Source organism: Mustela erminea, chromosome 9, assembly GCF_009829155.1.
Source record: "Mustela erminea isolate mMusErm1 chromosome 9, mMusErm1.Pri, whole genome shotgun sequence".
Classification (NCBI taxonomy): domain Eukaryota; kingdom Metazoa; phylum Chordata; class Mammalia; order Carnivora; family Mustelidae; genus Mustela; species Mustela erminea.
Window position 1 is genome coordinate 58,158,800 of NC_045622.1, and position 16,846 is coordinate 58,175,645.

General features: G+C 43.4%; 1 protein-coding gene across 2 annotated transcripts; it reads right to left on the minus strand.

Annotated features, from left to right (window-relative positions):
- Window positions 1–969: 969 nt before the first annotated feature.
- Window positions 970–13,604, minus strand: TRIM21 (tripartite motif containing 21). Of its 2 annotated transcripts, none has more exons than XM_032358690.1 (7): window positions 13,521–13,604; window positions 11,326–11,781; window positions 7,623–7,718; window positions 6,340–6,570; window positions 4,490–4,512; window positions 3,727–3,827; window positions 970–3,466 (listed from the first exon to the last, which is right to left on the minus strand). In XM_032358690.1, the coding sequence occupies exons 2-7, from the start codon at window positions 11,731–11,733 to the stop codon at window positions 2,919–2,921; spliced, it is 1,407 nt and encodes a 468-aa protein (XP_032214581.1). In that variant the 5' UTR covers window positions 11,734–11,781; window positions 13,521–13,604; the 3' UTR covers window positions 970–2,918. The 2 variants fall into 2 exon arrangements, with proteins under 2 accessions (XP_032214581.1, XP_032214582.1); XM_032358691.1 differs by having other exon boundaries at window positions 13,538–13,560.
- Window positions 13,605–16,846: the final 3,242 nt, after the last annotated feature.

The window sequence follows — 16,846 nt, forward strand, 5'->3', positions numbered from 1 at the left end:
AGTTATCCATTTTGGGTATACTTTTTTGTGTGGTGTAAGTAATCATCCAGTTTCATTCTTCTGGATGTGGCTGTCCAACTTTGCCAACACCATTTGTTGAAGAGACTGTCTTTTTTCGACTGGACATTCTTCCCTGCTTTGCCAAAGTTTAGTTGACCATAGAATTGAGGGTCCATTTATGGGCTCTCTATTCTGTTCCATTGACCTACGTGTCTGTTTTGTGCCAGTACCATACTGTCTTGATGATGACAGCTTTGTAATAGAGATTTGTGGCTGTTTTTGTTGTTCTTTCTCATCCTTCTCTCCCTATTATGGTTTGCTGAACTTCTTTGGTGATATACTTGGATTCTTTTATTTTTTGCATGCTTATTACTGGTTTTTGATTTGTGATTATATATACTAAATTTGTATATAACACCCACATATAGCGGTCTATATTAAGTTGATCACTTAAGATTGAACCCATATTTAACTCTTCTCTCCCCATGTTTTAGGTATATATTGTCATATTTTTCATCTTTTTGTGACTCTTTTGACTGATTTTTACAGATACACTCATTCATACTTCTTTTATGCTTCCGACTTTTTAAAAAAATATTATATGGCCATTTAAAATCTTTAATCAAATTTCATCAAAGATTACCAGCCATATTACATGCCATGCTTAGCTTTCTATAAACAGCTTTGCTTTCTGTGTGTAAATCAGTGTTAACGAAATAAAAAATAAAACCGTATCCTAGGCAAAGAACTTTATTAACCTTGTTTCAAACTTTATTTGCAGGCTTCTTCAGCTTAATTAGCTGCAAAGAATGCATTGTGTATAAGCAAAAACTGAAAAGAGCTGCAGTGTCCAAGGGGCTTGGGCTTAAAAATATCAGAGATCTAGATTTTATCAGATCCATGAGCAAAATCTTAAAAAGCAGTCATAATATAAAATAGCAGCTCCCAGTAACTTCTTCAAGTTTTATCTTTTTCAGAAGTTGACTCAATTCAGTTTGCTTCATTCTTGGAAGCTTCATCAAAATTCCCCACAAGATCTGGAACTTCATCATCATCATCTGCTCCAGTAGCAAGTGGTGCTTTTCTATGCAGAGATTATTTGGGCAGAGCTTCAGCCAGTCTTCTTAAACTAGTCAACCTGTCTGCACCAAGTTGGTTTAAGATACTGGGTAGCATTTCTGTCAGCTGCTTTGTCTCAGCATGGCCTGTGTTCATGCCAGCGATGCCTGAACTTTGGGATTGTTAAAGTGGATTACTGTTCCTTGGTTTGTGAACATAATTCACTTTTCAATATGAGAGATATTGTTTACCCCTAACTTCTTTAAGGAGAACTGAAGTTTTTTTTTTTTTTTTTTTTTTTTTATCATCTGCTGTAGCCGTTCTATGAACCACCTTCTTCTTCCGCGAGCAGTTCCTTTCCCACCAATGTGCACTTGTGCTTGCAGTTTGGTGAGTTTCTCCTGGTTCATGAGTTTCTTTCATTTTGTTGGAGCAGAAGTGGGACCGCACAGGGGACTAGGGTGCTCAGAGGGGTCTTGGGCGGACCAGCTGAGATTAGGTGCACACACGTGGGGACGCAAGATGGCAGCTAGAGCATGCTTCCTACTTTTACTTGTCTTTTCTTTCCACTCAGAGTCCCTTTAACATTTCTTGTAGAACTGGTTTAGTGCTCATGAACTCCTTTAGCTTTTGTTTGTCTGCTAATCTCTTTACCTCATCCAGTCTGAATGATAGCCTTGCTGGATAGTCTTGGCTGCATTTTTTTTTTCACCTTTCAGCACTTTGACTCTATCATATCACTCCCTTTTGGCCTACAAAGTTTCTGCTGAAAAGTTTGCTGAGAGGCTTATGGGGTTCCCTTGTACATAACTATCTTTTATCATGGTGCTTTTAAAACTCTCTCATCATCAAAGAAGCAGAAACTAGTAGGAGATAAATATGATGGGATTTATTGCAAGGAATTCACTTATGCAATTGTGGGGGTAGACAAGGCAGGTCCTAAATCCACAAGACAGGGCATCAGAAACAGCAGGCTATAACTTTGGCAGGAGCTAAAGCTGCTAGGGGTAGATGGATCATCTTCAGTAAAGCTTTGCTTTTCAGGTTTTTTACTTAATTGTCCTGTATAAGTTAGGCAGGCCTAATAAAATCTCCTTAAAGTCACATGATTATGGACTTTAATAACATCTACAAAATGCCTTCACAGCAAAATTTAGATTAATGATTAAAGAACTGGGGGCTTATGGCCTAGCCAAGTTGACATATCAAAAATCTATCCCACCTTCCATTTAGATTGATACACCTTTTGACCAACTCCATTAAGAATATGTGGTTGGAAGTGCATGATAGGGATAGGGGAGCACAGGAGCTGGATATGTGATGTGGTAATGTAAGGCATGCATCACTCAGCCTTTATTTTCAAAGGATGATTGTTTTTCTATAAGTTTTGTGGAGCCATTTATGATCTGATGTGTGTATGTTACAACAGTAATCCTAAATGTATACAAGAACAAGGATCGAATGGGATATGTCAAGGCCCAATGCATTTAGGAAGCCCTTTTGCAAACCATGCAAGGTGTATAAGAGATCTGACAAAAGGGCTAGAGCTGGAGAGGAGAAAACAAGACTTGGGTCACATAAGACAGCAGAAACAAATTTTGGTTGATTGAGGTGGTTTGAGCCAAATAGAAGTAGTTTATTTCATGGAAGGAATCAGAAAGCAATCTAGTGCAAGAATGCTGATGTAGATTTTCAGGGAACTCCCCTGCCAAAGTCTGCTTGCTGGTATCCTGGCCCCTCTGCAGAGACAAAGTGGTTCAGAGTTCCTGGGGAAATGAGGAGGGTCAGTGGCTGAGAAGGGCACCAACAGGAGAGGTATTGGTATCCAGAGAATGCCACAACAGGTCAGTGGATCCCTATCACCCCATCTCCAGAGGACAGAGGACAAGAGGAGCTGCATTTCTTCCTCCATCATTAAAACCAGTACTGAAGAAGGGCCGTAGAGGTCCAGCGAAGGCACATTCAGAGAAGGTATAGATGAGGGAGCCGTGGTCAGTGATGTTATAGAAGGAGACAATGCGGGCCTCATAGTCCAGGAAAATCCCAACTTGGCGTGGAGGGACCTGAAGGTGGAGGGGAGTCTGGATGCAGGTGCCAGCCTCATATTTTTGTTTGTTCCACAGCCAAATTGTCCAGAAGCCCGTGTCAGGGCTGAGCAAAAATTGCCCCTTCCTTTGCACAGAGTCTCTACAAACACCCAGGTCCCAGGCCTCCTTCCCTGTCACATCTACCTCCCAGTAAACCTGTCCAGAGTCAAAGCACTGGGCACCCAGGACCATGGGATAATGGTCAAATCTGTCCTCATTTTCAGGCACTTCCTGCTGTCTGTCTCCGAGCCTTACTTGTCTCCGATCCTCTGAAAGGATGAGCCATGGATTGGCTGTGTGTGGATCCAGAGTGATGTGTACTGCAGAGAGAGGAGCACAGTCAGGCAGGGAGAGGGAGGGGAATCAGGAACCCTGGGCCTGTGGTGTGAGGTAAGGATGAGAGGTAAGCATGGCCTCACTGCGGGAGGAAATACCCCCCAGCCTGATTTTAGAAGGAACCACCTATCTGTCCCTGCCTCACCTTACCCTGACTGGCTATCTCTCCCTGACCCTGGGACCCATTCTGCACCCTTAACACCCCCTGTGTTCCCCAGTCCCACTTTCCTGGTGCTTGCCTCACCTCCACATGTCCTCAGCATCCTCTTCAACCCTGGCACAAGGCACACATTCCTCAGGTCTGGGGAGGTGATGTCCAGCTCCTTCAGGTTCCAAGACTCACTCCTGGGCAAACAGTTATAGACTCTGTTTCCAACTCTTGCCTCACCCTCCTGAACCCTGATACTATAACCTCACTTGTGGATAACACTTTGGTGCAAATTTACAAATACCTGTATTAGGATCCCTGAGGGTAGAAGGCAAAAAGTGGTAGAACTTAGTTCCTATCTAGGTGTTCCTGATTACATGAGCTCCTGAAGCTACGGTGTAGTCTCTATCTCCTCTTCAAGCCTGAGGTCAGCAGGCAAGCACATTCTGTTTCATTTTACAGGTGAGGTATCTGCTACAGATGGAATTACTTCCATAAGGAAGATTCCATGTTGCTGGTCTCCCCACCTGGCTATTTCTGGGAGATGTGTAACCAACCAGATTCTTTTTAAAGAAAGAGTTCTAGGAGGCTGTGGACTTAGAACTTCACAGAATTTCCCAGTTTGTTGGGGCTTCACTTTGTAAAGCTCTTATAGTCCAATTACTTTGGGCAGCTCACTGAGATGTCCATTAATTAGCATCAGACCAGAAAATATTTTATGGAAGACTGGATCTTTGAGAATAGGGAGTAGAATGGGGAAAACATCAGTGCATGTTTTTCTAACTTGAAAACCTTTCCCACAGGTATATATGTATGCTTCCTTCCACCCCCTCCTCTTATAAAGAAAACCTCCTCTTACCTTCCCAGGACATTTTTCACCTCCTGAGGAGAAAAGAGATAAGAGTATGAATTCTGGATCACTGGTTTATCATGGAGACCTCAAGACCTCAGTTCTGTGGGTGAGGTGATGCCCTTCCCCACAGAGGCCCATGGGACATTGCTTTACCCTGTTCCTCTGGGCCAATACCTGAAATATTTCCCACCAGCCTGGAGGAGAAAGGGTGTGGATATTTGTGGGGTAACCAGCATGGGTGTGACCTCTAGCGAGGAGAAGAATGACCAGTTTAAGGACTGTGATTCGGAAGGTAAATGAGAATGCCCAGACTTGTGGGTAGAGGAGTTGGAGGAAAGTGGAAAGAACAAGTAGCCCAGCTTGGCCAAAGCCCAGAGGCAGTCACAGGGTGAGAATGGCCAAGTCAGGGTGCACAGAAACTGCTCCATCTCATTTGCAGGCTTGTGTTGTTTGGGAAGGAAGGGCTTTTATGCTGGAGTTAATGCTACTTTCTCATGTATGTGAAATTGAATCATTTGAGAACATGCTGTTTCAGGCCTTGGGAGCTCTTCACTAGGAACTGGCGCCCTCCTAGGCCCAGTCAAAAGTGTGTTTAGAAAGCATGGTTCAGTGTTGGGAAGAAGCAAGCTTTAGAGTGGAAGAGGGTCTGCCAAATCAGGCCAATCCAGTCAGTCTTTTTGCACAAACAAAAACAAAGAATGGCTTCATGACCACATCTGACAGACACCTTGAAAAAGTTTGGGAAGAGGAAAACTGTAGGACATCAGAGCAGAAGGGACTTTTTAGACTCTGGTCTCCCATAACAAGGTAAACATATAGGGGATGAGAGAACATACAGGGATGAGGTTTTTGGTTGTTTTTTTTTTTTTTTTTTTTTTAAACAGTTATATGCTTATTTTAATTTTAGCTATGGCTCTTACTATTTGGGCTAAAGTGGTTAAGTTATTTAGCTGTAGTCTCTGAGTTTCTCAACCTCTCCGCTCTTCTGTTTTCTCATCTATGAAATGGGGATAACAGAACCCACCTCACTGCATTGTTGTGACAGAATGAATACACTGAGGTGTGTCCTACGTGCTATTTAAGAAATGGCCGTTGTAGACATGAAAACAACAACAAAAAAATCAGTAACATATCAACACATAATTTTGTGACTACTATTGCTTAGGACAAATTTCCTTTTATGGTGAATTTCTTCCAATGAAAGAGTGAGACCATGTTAAGAAAACACAATGCTAACAGGATTTGGGTAGTTCATAGAAATGGCAGGAAGTATGAAGATGATATACATTGTGACTAAAATCTGGGGAATCTTTGTTATTCAGTCCACTCCCTCCCTCTTGTTTCACAAGTGGAGAAAGTAGGTCTTGGAAAAGAAGAGCACTTGCCCTAGAATTATGGAGAGAACTGATGGCAGGGCTGGGGCTGGGCTACTGTCTCTTAATTTCTAATGCCATGTTCTCAGTTACGTCTATGAGAACTTTCCCAGGGCCAAACCATCATGAAGAAGCTTTTGTGGTTTCTCTCATTTAGTCCTCACAAAAATCCTTTGAGATATGTAATATTATAATGTCCACTTAACATAGGAGAAACCTGACACTCTGAAAGGTTAAGGAACTTTCTCAGGATCGTGAAGCTGGTATGTGTCAAAGCAGCTCTGATGGGGATGCCTGCTTTTTAAAATTGCTGCAAGGGAAATTCCCTCCTAAGTTGGACCTTTCCATGGCTTGAAAGCAGACCACTCATGGGTCTGAATTCTGGTTAGTCCAGACACCGAGTTTCATTTGCTGATGCTAGAGCTCTCTGAGGCTACCCATTTTTCAGTTCATCCTTGAGCCTCAGGGAGAGGGCCGGCTCACCTGCAGCAGCTCCACAGCTGAACCCCTGCTCCTCCTCTCCAGCTCCATCACCAGCTCCTGCAGGGCTTGGCTCTTCTGGGCCAGCATGGCCTCCACCTCCCCCAGGATTCTCAGTTGGTTCCTCTCCTCCATGTCTAACCTCTGCAGTTGCCGTTGCTCCTCTGTAGCCAGGAAGTTTTTCTGCTGCACAAACTCTGCATGAATTCTCAGTTTGTGTGTTTCAACCTGATTCTTTAGTGTCAGTGGGAAGAAAGAGAAGGTTCAGGAACGAAGGTGTTTATATCTATTTCTATTCCCTGTAGACTCATCACTCTGGGTCTGAGAACATACATATGTACACACTATTTTGCTGGGGAAGTACGAGGGTGAGGCTTCTGGGCTAACAGAGAAATGGGATTATGGGGCAGGGGGCACACTGTAGCAGTCCTTCAACCACAGCTGCATGGGCCCATGGTATCAGACTTTCTACAGCCTCTTTCAAAACCCAGTCAGTACCCAACTGAGCTGCTCTGTCTTCATTTCTCCATGAGTTCCTGAGACTGTAACACCTGTCCCCACCGCCAACAACCTCCCTCGCAACACTGTCCTCAGTCCTGAGGAAAGAGAGTCCTTGGATAATCTTTGCCATCTCCTATTAGTAACTGAAGGTCACTTGATGACACAGGATGACTCCTTTTGTCATCACAGCCTGACTTACCCTCTCCAATCCCAAATGTTCCCTTTCTGGGCTCTATTGGCCATGAGTTCCCTCCATTCCTCTAATCCCTGCCCCCTGCCGCCCCCCCATCCCACTTACAGAGGCATAACAAGCTTTAGTTCTCCATTCTACTTTGGACCAGTGATCTGGACAAGGTCAAGCACTTACCCAGTCACACTGTTTTTTCTATGTTTTGCCTTGGTCATTCCTGTAAGTCTGTTACTCACAGCCTTTGTCATTTCCTGACAGGTATAGTCATTGGTGATCTCTATATTTCTATTGGGGAACCTCTGTCCCAGACACCAAGGCAGGCATGCTATCATGTTTTAAGACTAGGCTCAAGGATTGGGAATTTAAGGTATGGCTTGCTCCTCTTGGCACCTTCTCCTAAAACTCTTGATTTTTCTGATTGGGAACACTCTCCTTTTTATTTTCTATCAGAAGATCTAGAGGGCAGCTGATTCTTCGAGAGTGAGATATACTATCACTCCACATATGGGCATAGCTATGGTTAGAGCTTGAGACCAGGACCCTGGACTCTGCCCTGGCTTCTGATCAGAGATTCCCTTTGGGATGTGACACTTGCCTTCCAGGCTGTTCTCTTTGTTGCAATATTCACTTCCATCTCTTCGGCCAACTCCTGTCCTTTTCTCAGTTTCCCTAATGCCACTTGAAGCTTCTCCTGCAGAGAAAGATAGGTTAGCACCCAATTAGACCAAGAAGTGGGGTGGGGTGGCATGAAGATGACCATGCTGGTACTTTGAAAAACCTGAGTGCAGAGAAAGAGGGAAGACTACAGTCTGACTGGGATAGGAATTCTGTGGATAAGAAGACTTTGGGAAAAGCCTGATGTTTCTTAAAAAATGCATCCAAGAAGATGGCAGAGGAATAGGAGAACCTATTTCAGCTGGTCCCCTGAACTAAGCTAGATATCTACAAGAGCACCCTGAACACCTGTGAAATAAGCCTGAGTTGTAAGATTATACACTTCTGGATCTCTACAGGGGCAGAGGATCAGCAGCGGAGTGGTACAAAGTTGTTGAGAGTGCACAGACTGGTATCAGAGGATAAACAGAAGGGGAAGGGAGCCACCAGAAGATAGAGCTACCCCATGACCCAGCAGTTGCACCTCTGGTTATTTACCCTAAAGATACAAATGTAGTGATCCAAAGGAGCACATGCACCCAAATGTTTATAGCAGCAATGTCCACAATAGCCAAACTATGGAAAGAGCCTAGATGTTTATCAACAGATGAATGGATAAAGAAGATGTGATACACACACACACACACACACACACACACACACACATACACACTGGAATACTTCAAAAACCTTAAAAATTTGCCATTCGCAATGACGTGGAAGGATCTAGAGGGTATTATGCTAAGTGAAATAAGTCAATCAGAGAAAGATAATTATCATATCTCTCTTACATGAAGAATTTGAGGGGCAGGGCAGGGGGTCGTGGGGTATAGGGAGGGAAAAAAATGAAACAAGATGGGATTGGGAGGGAGACAAACCATAAGAGACTCTTAATCTCAGGAAACAAACTGAGGGTTGCTGGTGGGGGGGTGGGATAAGGTGGCTGGGTTATGGGCATTGGGGAGGGGTATGTGCTATGATGAGTGCTGTGAAATATATAAGCCCGATAATTCAGAGACTCATACCCCTGGAGCAATAATACATTATATGTTAATAAAAAGATTAAAAAATCAAAAAATATCAAAACAAAACAAAATAAAACAAAACCTCCCAAAAAACTAGAGTCCGGGACCTGATGGATTCTCTGGGGAATTCCACCAAACATTCAAAGAAGAAATAATGCCTATTCTTCTGAAGCTGTTTCAAGAAATAGAAAGAGAAGGAAAACTCCCAGATTCTTTCTATGAAGCCACTATTACCTTGATCCCCAAACCAGGCAAAGACACTATCAAAAAGAATTCAGACCAATACCCCTGATGAATGTGGATGCCAAGATTCTCAACAAGATCTAGCTAATTGGCAAAGAAGTCAAACTCTCTGTCTTTGCAGATGACAGGATACTTTATGTGGAGAACCCAAAAGACTCCACCCCCAAACTACTAGAACTCATACGGCAATTCAGTAATGTGGCAGGATAGAAGATCAATGCTCAGAAATCAGTTTCTCATACACTAACAGTGAAACTGGAGAAAGGGAAATTGAGAAGTGATTACATTTACAATAGCACTGAAAAACACAAGACACCTTGGAATAAACCTAACCAAAGAGATAAAGGATCTCTACTTGAAAACTATAGAATAGTCATGGAAGACTGAAGAAGATACAAAAAGATGGAAAAACATTCCATGCTCATGGATCGAAAGAATAAACAATGTTAAAATTTCTATACTTTCCAGAGAAATCTATACTTTCAATGCCATCCTGGTCAAAATATCATCAGTATTTTCCAAAGTGCTAGAACAACCCACCCTAAAATTTGTACGGAACCAGAAAAGACCCCGAAATGCCAAGGAAATGTTGAAAAAGAAAAACAAAGCTGGGGCATCACATTGCCTGATTTCAAGCTTTATTACAAAGCTGATCACTAAGACAGCATGGTGTTGGCACAAAAACAGACACATAGACCAATGGAACAGAGTAGAGAGCCCAGATATGGACCCTGAACTCTCCGGTCAACTAATCTGCAACAAATCAGGAAAAAATATCCAGTGGAAAAAAGTCTATCCAATAAATGGTGCCAGGAAAATTGGACAGCTATATATAGAAGAATAAACTGGACCATTCTCTAAAACCATACAGAAAGATAAACTCAAAATGGATGAAAGATCTCAATGTGAGACAGGAATCCATCAAAATCCTAGAGGAGAACATAGGCAGTAACTTCTTTGACATTGGCCAAAGCAGCATCTTTCAGGACACGTCTCCAAAAGCAAAGGGAAAAAAGTGAAAATGAACTTTTGGGACTTCATCAAGATAAAAAGCTTCTGTACAGCAAATGAAAGAGTCAACAAAACAGGGGCAACCCATGAAAGGGGAGAAGATATTTGCAAATGACACTATAGACTAAGGGCTCATATCCAAGTTTTATAAAGAACTTCTCCAACTCAACACCCATAAAACAGATAATCAACTCAAAAAGTGGGCAGAAGACATGAACAGACACTTCTCTAATGAGGATATACAAATGGCTAACAAACACATGAAAAAGTGTTCATTATCATTAGCCATCAGGGAAAGTCAAATCAAAACCACATTGAGATACCACCTTATGCCAGTTAGAATGGCAAAATTAACAAGGCAAGAAACAACAAATGTTGGAGAGGATGTGGAGAAAGGGGAACGCTCTTACACTGTTGGTGGGAATGCAAGTTGGTACAACTGCTTTGGAAAACAGTGTGGATGTTTCTCAAAAAATTAAAAATATGAGCTACCCTATGACCCGGCAATTGCACTACTGGGTATTTACCCCAATGATACAGATGTAGTGAAAAGAAGGGCCATATGCATCCCAATGTTCATAGCAGCAATGTTCACAATAGCCAAACTGTGGAAAGAACCGAGATGACCTTCTACAGTCGAAGATGTGGTCCATATACAAAATGAAATATTACCCATCAGAAAGGATGAATACCCAACTTTTGCATCAATATGAATGGGACTAGAGAGGATTACGCTAAGTGAAATAAGTCAAGCAGAGAAACTCAATTATATGATTTCATTTACTTGTGGAGCATAAGGAATAGTATGGAGGTCATTAGGAGAAGGAAGGGAAAAGTGAAGGGGGGAATTGGAGGAGGAGACGATGAACCATGAGACTGTGGACTCCAAGAAACCAACTGAGGGTTTTAGAGGGGAGGGAGGTGAGGGGATGGGTTAACCTGGTGATAGGTATGTATTGCATGGAGGATTGCATGTTATATGCAAACAATGAATCTTGGAACACTACATCAAAAACTAATGATGTACTGTATGGGGACTAACATAACAGAATTAAAAAAAATGAAACCAAACTGTTGTTGGGCTGCAGGGGTGGAGCACTACTCATTCCGAATTAACAGGAGGCCACAGGAAATGTGATTCTTGCAGCATTTTCCCCAAGTATATTCCCTGCTCCTAGGGAATGAGAAAGTTGTGCTGAGCTTGCAGTTCTCTGCTTACATTAGATACGGAAGGTGGGAGACCCCCTACCTTTCCCCAACCCCTCCACTTCCACAGGTGATGCTGCCTGCCCACCACTGGGGAACAAAGACCTCCAGAGACCCATATTCCTTTTACCTGCTCATGCCTCTATGCTAGGGCCTCACCTGGTATTCCCGAGCAGCATCTTCAATAGGAACCATGTGGTGGTTACGGTGTCTCTGGGACTGGGAACACACCCAGCAAAGGGTCTTCCCATCTTCCTCACAAAACAGGTGCAGTTTCTCTCCATGCACCTTACACCGGTCCCCCTGTGTGTCCTCCTTGGCACTCTGGGCCATTTGTTTGAGGTTGTCCACCATGTTAGCCAGTGGCCAGTTGGGTCGGAGGTTTTGGAGCAAGAAGTTGTGCTTACACACAGGACAGACACCGCCCCCATCTTTCCCGACTTCAGAGATGCATTCATGGCAGAAGTTGTGGCCACAGTCAATGCTCATAGGCTCCACCATGGGATCCAGGCAGATAGGGCATGTAACCTCCTCCCACATCATTGCCAAGGGCGCTACTGAGGCCATAGGGCTAATGTTCTTAGTAAGCAGCAACGCAGAGATCCTGAGGGTAGCCTGGTGGGGAGAGGAGAAAAGGAAATGAGAAGATCATAAGCGTTGTGTGAGAAAAAACAGTCCAAAGGAGAATATGAGAATGAGTTTAGTGGAAGGGGTGAGAATAAGACCAGAACAGTAATTTAAATAATAAGAACTTCTCTAGTCTCATTCACTTAATCTAGTCAGATAGAAGGGAAAACTGAGTCCCCTTAAAGAGACTGTGAATGTTATTGAGAACTTCAGAGATAAAGCTGTTTACAACTCTTTTCTCCTCATGGCCATCCTTGCTTCTTTGTGCCTGCCCAGGTTTCTCCTATCCATTCCCTCCCCTCCCTGGTCACCAGTCCTCTGCTCAGTAGCTCATCATGATAGGGGCCGTTCACTACGCACACTCCCTATGCCAGAGAAGGTGCTGTGTGCTCTACGAACATCACTAATATGCATGATAATGGCAATCACATATCTGTGATTATGTACATAATATATTTATTATATATGTCTATCTGTATGTATCCATACCTGTAGGTATGCATGTGTGGATATGTTTGTGTTTCCATACACACACAAACTTGTAGACCAGGGCACTTCCTTGGGGGAACCTGGCAGCTGTCTCCATTGCCTCTGGGGCATGAACTCTTTTTTTTTTTTTTAATTTATTTTTTATTTTCAGCATAACAGTATTCATTATTTTTGTACCACACCCAGTGCTCCATGCAATCCATACCCTCTATAATACCCACCACCTGATACCCCGACCTCCCACCCCCTGCCCCTTCAAAACCCTCGGATTGTTTTTCAGAGTCCATAGTTTCTCATGGTTCACCTCCCCTTCCAATTTCCCTCAACTCCCTTCTCCTCTCCATCTCCCCTTGTCCTCCATGCATGCTATATGTTATGCTCCACAAATAAGTGAAACCATATGATAATTGACTCTCTCTGCTTGACTTATTTCACTCAGCATAATCTCTTCCAGTCCCATCCAGGTTGCTACAAAAGTTGGGTATTCGTCCTTTCTGATGGACACATAATACTCCATAGTGTATATGCACCACATCTTCCTTATCCATTCGTCCATTGAAGGGCATCTTGGTTCTTTCCATAGTTTGGCGACCGTGGCCATTGCTGCTATAAACATTGGGGTACAGATGGCCCTTCTTTTCACTACATCTGTATCTTTGGGGTAAATACCCAGGAGCGCAATGGCAGGGTCATAGGGAAGCTCTATTTTTAATTTCTTGAGGAATCTCCACACTGTTCTCCAAAGAGGCTGCACCAACTTGCATTCCCACCAACAGTGTAAAAGGGTTCCCCTTTCTTCACATCCCCTCAAACACATGTTTCCTGTCTTGCTAATTTTGGCCATTCTAACTGGTGTAAGGTGATATCTCAATGTAGTTTTAAGTTGCTAACACCGGAAACCATCCTACCCTTCTCACCCTCGAGGGTTAACTGTCGACAGGGGTCCCTGGGCCACGCTCCAGGCTAGGTTGCTGCCCCATTCTCCTGCTCAAGGTGGTCAGGCCGCGGTAAGAAGGCAGCCCTCAACACCTCCTCCTTCCCGGTGGGGTGGGAGTCACTTTCCGAGCCAGGCGCCCTCGGGCAGGGGCTGGGGTGTGGCCCCGACTGGGGCTCAGAGTGCTCCATTGGGACTGCAGGCTCTAAGGGGTGAGCAGGGATGGAAGGGGCCCTTCGGATCTGGGGCAGGGGAAAGAGGTCCCCCTGTCTCTGGGCCACTAGGGTCGGGGCAAGTCACTTACCTTTTCAGGGTACTCACCAGCCGGCTGCAAGTTGCCTATTTCACTTTCGATTTCCCGTCAGAGGCGCGTCTTGAAGGGAGGCGGGCTGAGGGGCGGAGAATGGGAGGAGAGAGTGACAAGCCAGCTGGGGCGGAGCTAGGGCGCAGCTGGTGGTGGAAGCCGAGGCTGGCTCTGGTGAGAGCTCCTTAGCTCTTCGTCCTTGCTTCCTGCTCCCTCCCATGTCCTCAGTATCTAATAAGAAAAAATATCGCATCTAATATGGAGGAGTCATGCTGCCTCCTTTGACACTGTTCACCATCACTCCATACCAACGTGCTGTGCCGTGCCCACTTACGGGAGCTGCCCTTAGGGAGGTTTGGATGGCGACAACAGCGCCTGGAGGTCTCTCTTACAGGCCACCCTCAGCTTCCTACTTCCAGAAACAAGTCCATTTGAGGAAGGACTCGATATTCATTCATTCATTCATTCATTCATCCATTCATTTAAAGATTTTATTTATTTGACAGAGAGAGAGAGAGAGAGTGTGTGTGTGTGTGTGTAAAGGCAGGAACACAAGCAGGGGGAGTGGGAGAAGGAGAAGCAGGCTTCCTCCCAAGCAGGGAGCCCAATGTGGGGCTTGATCTCAGGACCCCGGGATCATGACCTGAGGTGTGGGTAGATGCTTAACAACTGAGCCACCCAGGTGCCCAAAGACTTGATATTCTTTTAACATCAGGGGGTAAGGGATTTATACCACATGACACCAAGGCAGGTGTCACACCAGTGACTGGTAAGAAGGGAATTGACATTTACTGGGCGCCAACTGTGTACTTGTCACTGAACTAGGGATTTTCTGAGGTTATTTTTTATTTTAAAAATTGTAGTAAACAAAACTTACCATTGTAACCGTTTTCAAGTATATAGTTCAGTGGCATTAAATACATTCACTTCATTATGTGACCAAAAGCACCATCCACAGAACTTTTTTCATCTTGCCCAACTGAAACTGTTATCTGTTCAACAATAATTCCCCCATTATACCCTCCCCTCAGCCACTGGAAGCTACCATTCAATTTTTAGTCTCTACAAATTTGACTCCTTTAGGTGCCTGAATGTAAGTGGAATCATATAGTATTTGTTCTTTTGTGACTGGCTTATTTCACTTAACAAAAGGTCCTCAAGTTTCCTCCATGTTGTAGCATGTGGCAGGATTTCCTTTCTTTTAAAGGCTGAATAATATCCCAATGTTTACAAATGCATTTTGTTTATCCATTCATCTGTGAATGGACACTTGGGTGGCTTCCATCTTTTGACTACTGTGAATACTGTTGCTATGGCAGGTTGTATGATTTAAGCCACATAACAATTTAGTGATTTAGGAATTCTTAAACTCACATCCCAGGAGAGGACATGGAGTCTGAATGGAGTAAAGTGACTTGATTGAAGTGGCATAGTAAGTAGATGCATGAGAATTAAAGGTCCAGGGAAGACCCTTATTTTAGTGACAGCCCAGAGATAATAGGCTGCCCCGTCAGCTCAAGCAGAGGTTGTAGGAGCAGCTGGGAGGGATGTGGTCATAAGCTGTAGAGGAGGAAGGGGAAAAAAGGAAGGGCGAGGAGACTAGAATGACTCTCAATTCCTTCCAACTCTCATATATATATATATGTGTGTGTGTGTATATATATATATATATATACACACACACACATATATATACAGAATAATTGAGAAAAAAAAATATATATATATATTTGTCCCTGTATAACTGCTTAATGTTTTCTATAGATTTAGGGAACCTACAAATACTTCATGCCTTTTTGAAATTTCCAGTTCTGTTTTTAAGAGAATTTGTGTAGTGGAAGGTTATCATGTGACATCTAACATCCAAGTTGCATCACTGTACTGATTCGATTCCTGGACCATAGTTCCAGAAAGCAAAGTGGAAAAAAAAATCAAAGGAAGAGACCCATGTATGAATTTTCAGACACTCAGAAAATGCTCTGCTTCACATCACTGCACTCACTCACTCCTATAGGCAGTGAGTAAGCCACTGTTGGGTGTGGTAGAAGAGAACACAGGTCCCATGATAGGGCAGGCATGGATTCAGGGCTAACCCTGCCCTTTACCAGCCACGTGCCATCTCTCTGAGTTTCCTTTTTTTAACCTATTAAGTAAAGATATTAATAAATAACACAGGGTTGCTTTGGTTATATTCAATAATATGCATCCAGACTGATGGATAGAACACAGGCAAGCTCAGTATTGGTACTGGCTGTAAGACCAAAGCTGCTAGTCATTCCAACTTCCCCTCACTCACTGCCAGTACCTTAGTCCTCCAGTGTTATTTTCCTGGTGAGTCAACCAAATCATTCCTGAAGGATCAGTATCCTTAATGTTCTTGTCTTTAATGCACTGGCCATTGCCATCAGGCAATCATAACTAGGAATCTCTCCAATGTATATTTTGGGTTTTAGGCATAGTCCTTCTTGGCCCATTATGTACCAGCCATTTGAATTCTTCTTGGTAATAAGGATAATTCACTACAGCCAGTATGGAAACCCCATCCTCTATTTATCAGTGGCTGAAAAGCCCCAGAGCCAAGGGATAGTTGCAAATTCCAATTTATTAGAACCAGCTTTGCTTACTCTGGTAGAAAGTCCTAGTCATTGTCATTGTGCGCCCCACCTTTTTTTTTTTTTTAACTAAACAGGCTGAGCACTATATTGGTGGATGGAAAGAAAGTGTTCTATAAAGGAGCTATTAGTTTGGTGATAATAGGGGCCCCTTGATTCTCTGAAGTGTGTGTATATAGTAGATACGAAAAAATGCCACCATATATTTGTTGATTTTAATCACTTATCAGAGTTTATGGGACAACCTTCCTATGTCATATGTTGGGGTTTCCAAACTGGTGTCATAGCTGTGCCTTTAGCAGGGCATCTCATAGTCTTTTTGGGCCAACTTTTTTGTCTGATGGTGTACGTTGTAAGACTAATGCATTCCATAGGGCAATCCTATTATCAGAATTCTTTAATTGCAAAATCAGTTGCTCAGTTACAAGTGATGTTGGGATATCCTGATGGTTTAAGTCTAAAAATGGTAGTGCTGGAAGAAGCAGTGTAGGAGAGAAGATGAATCTGTCTTTGAAATATTACTACCTATTTTGTGAGGACAAATTGCTGTTGGTTCAATGCAACTAATGTGCCACTAGAAGACTATCTAGGTTCTTCTAGAAATAGTGAAAATTCAGGCTTAGAGTTGGCCTTTTATTTATCTGTCCAGAGCAGCAGGGATGGAGGCTCTAACTGAGCACGGGCTTCCCCTCACTGAGGCTTCTCTGTTTACCT

Bases quoted from the DNA above. Each gene is read 5' to 3' on its own strand.
- TRIM21 (XM_032358690.1), bottom strand. From the start codon at position 11,733: ATGGCCTCAGTAGCGCCCTTGGCAATGATGTGGGAGGAGGTTACATGC. The intron at 7,719-11,325 runs GTGAGGCCCTAG...CTTTCTCTGCAG, and splicing joins ATGCTGCTCGGGAATACCAG to GAGAAGCTTCAAGTGGCATT. The intron at 3,828-4,489 runs GTAAGAGGAGGT...CTGTTTGCCCAG, and splicing joins GTGAAAAATGTCCTGGGAAG to GAGTGAGTCTTGGAACCTGA.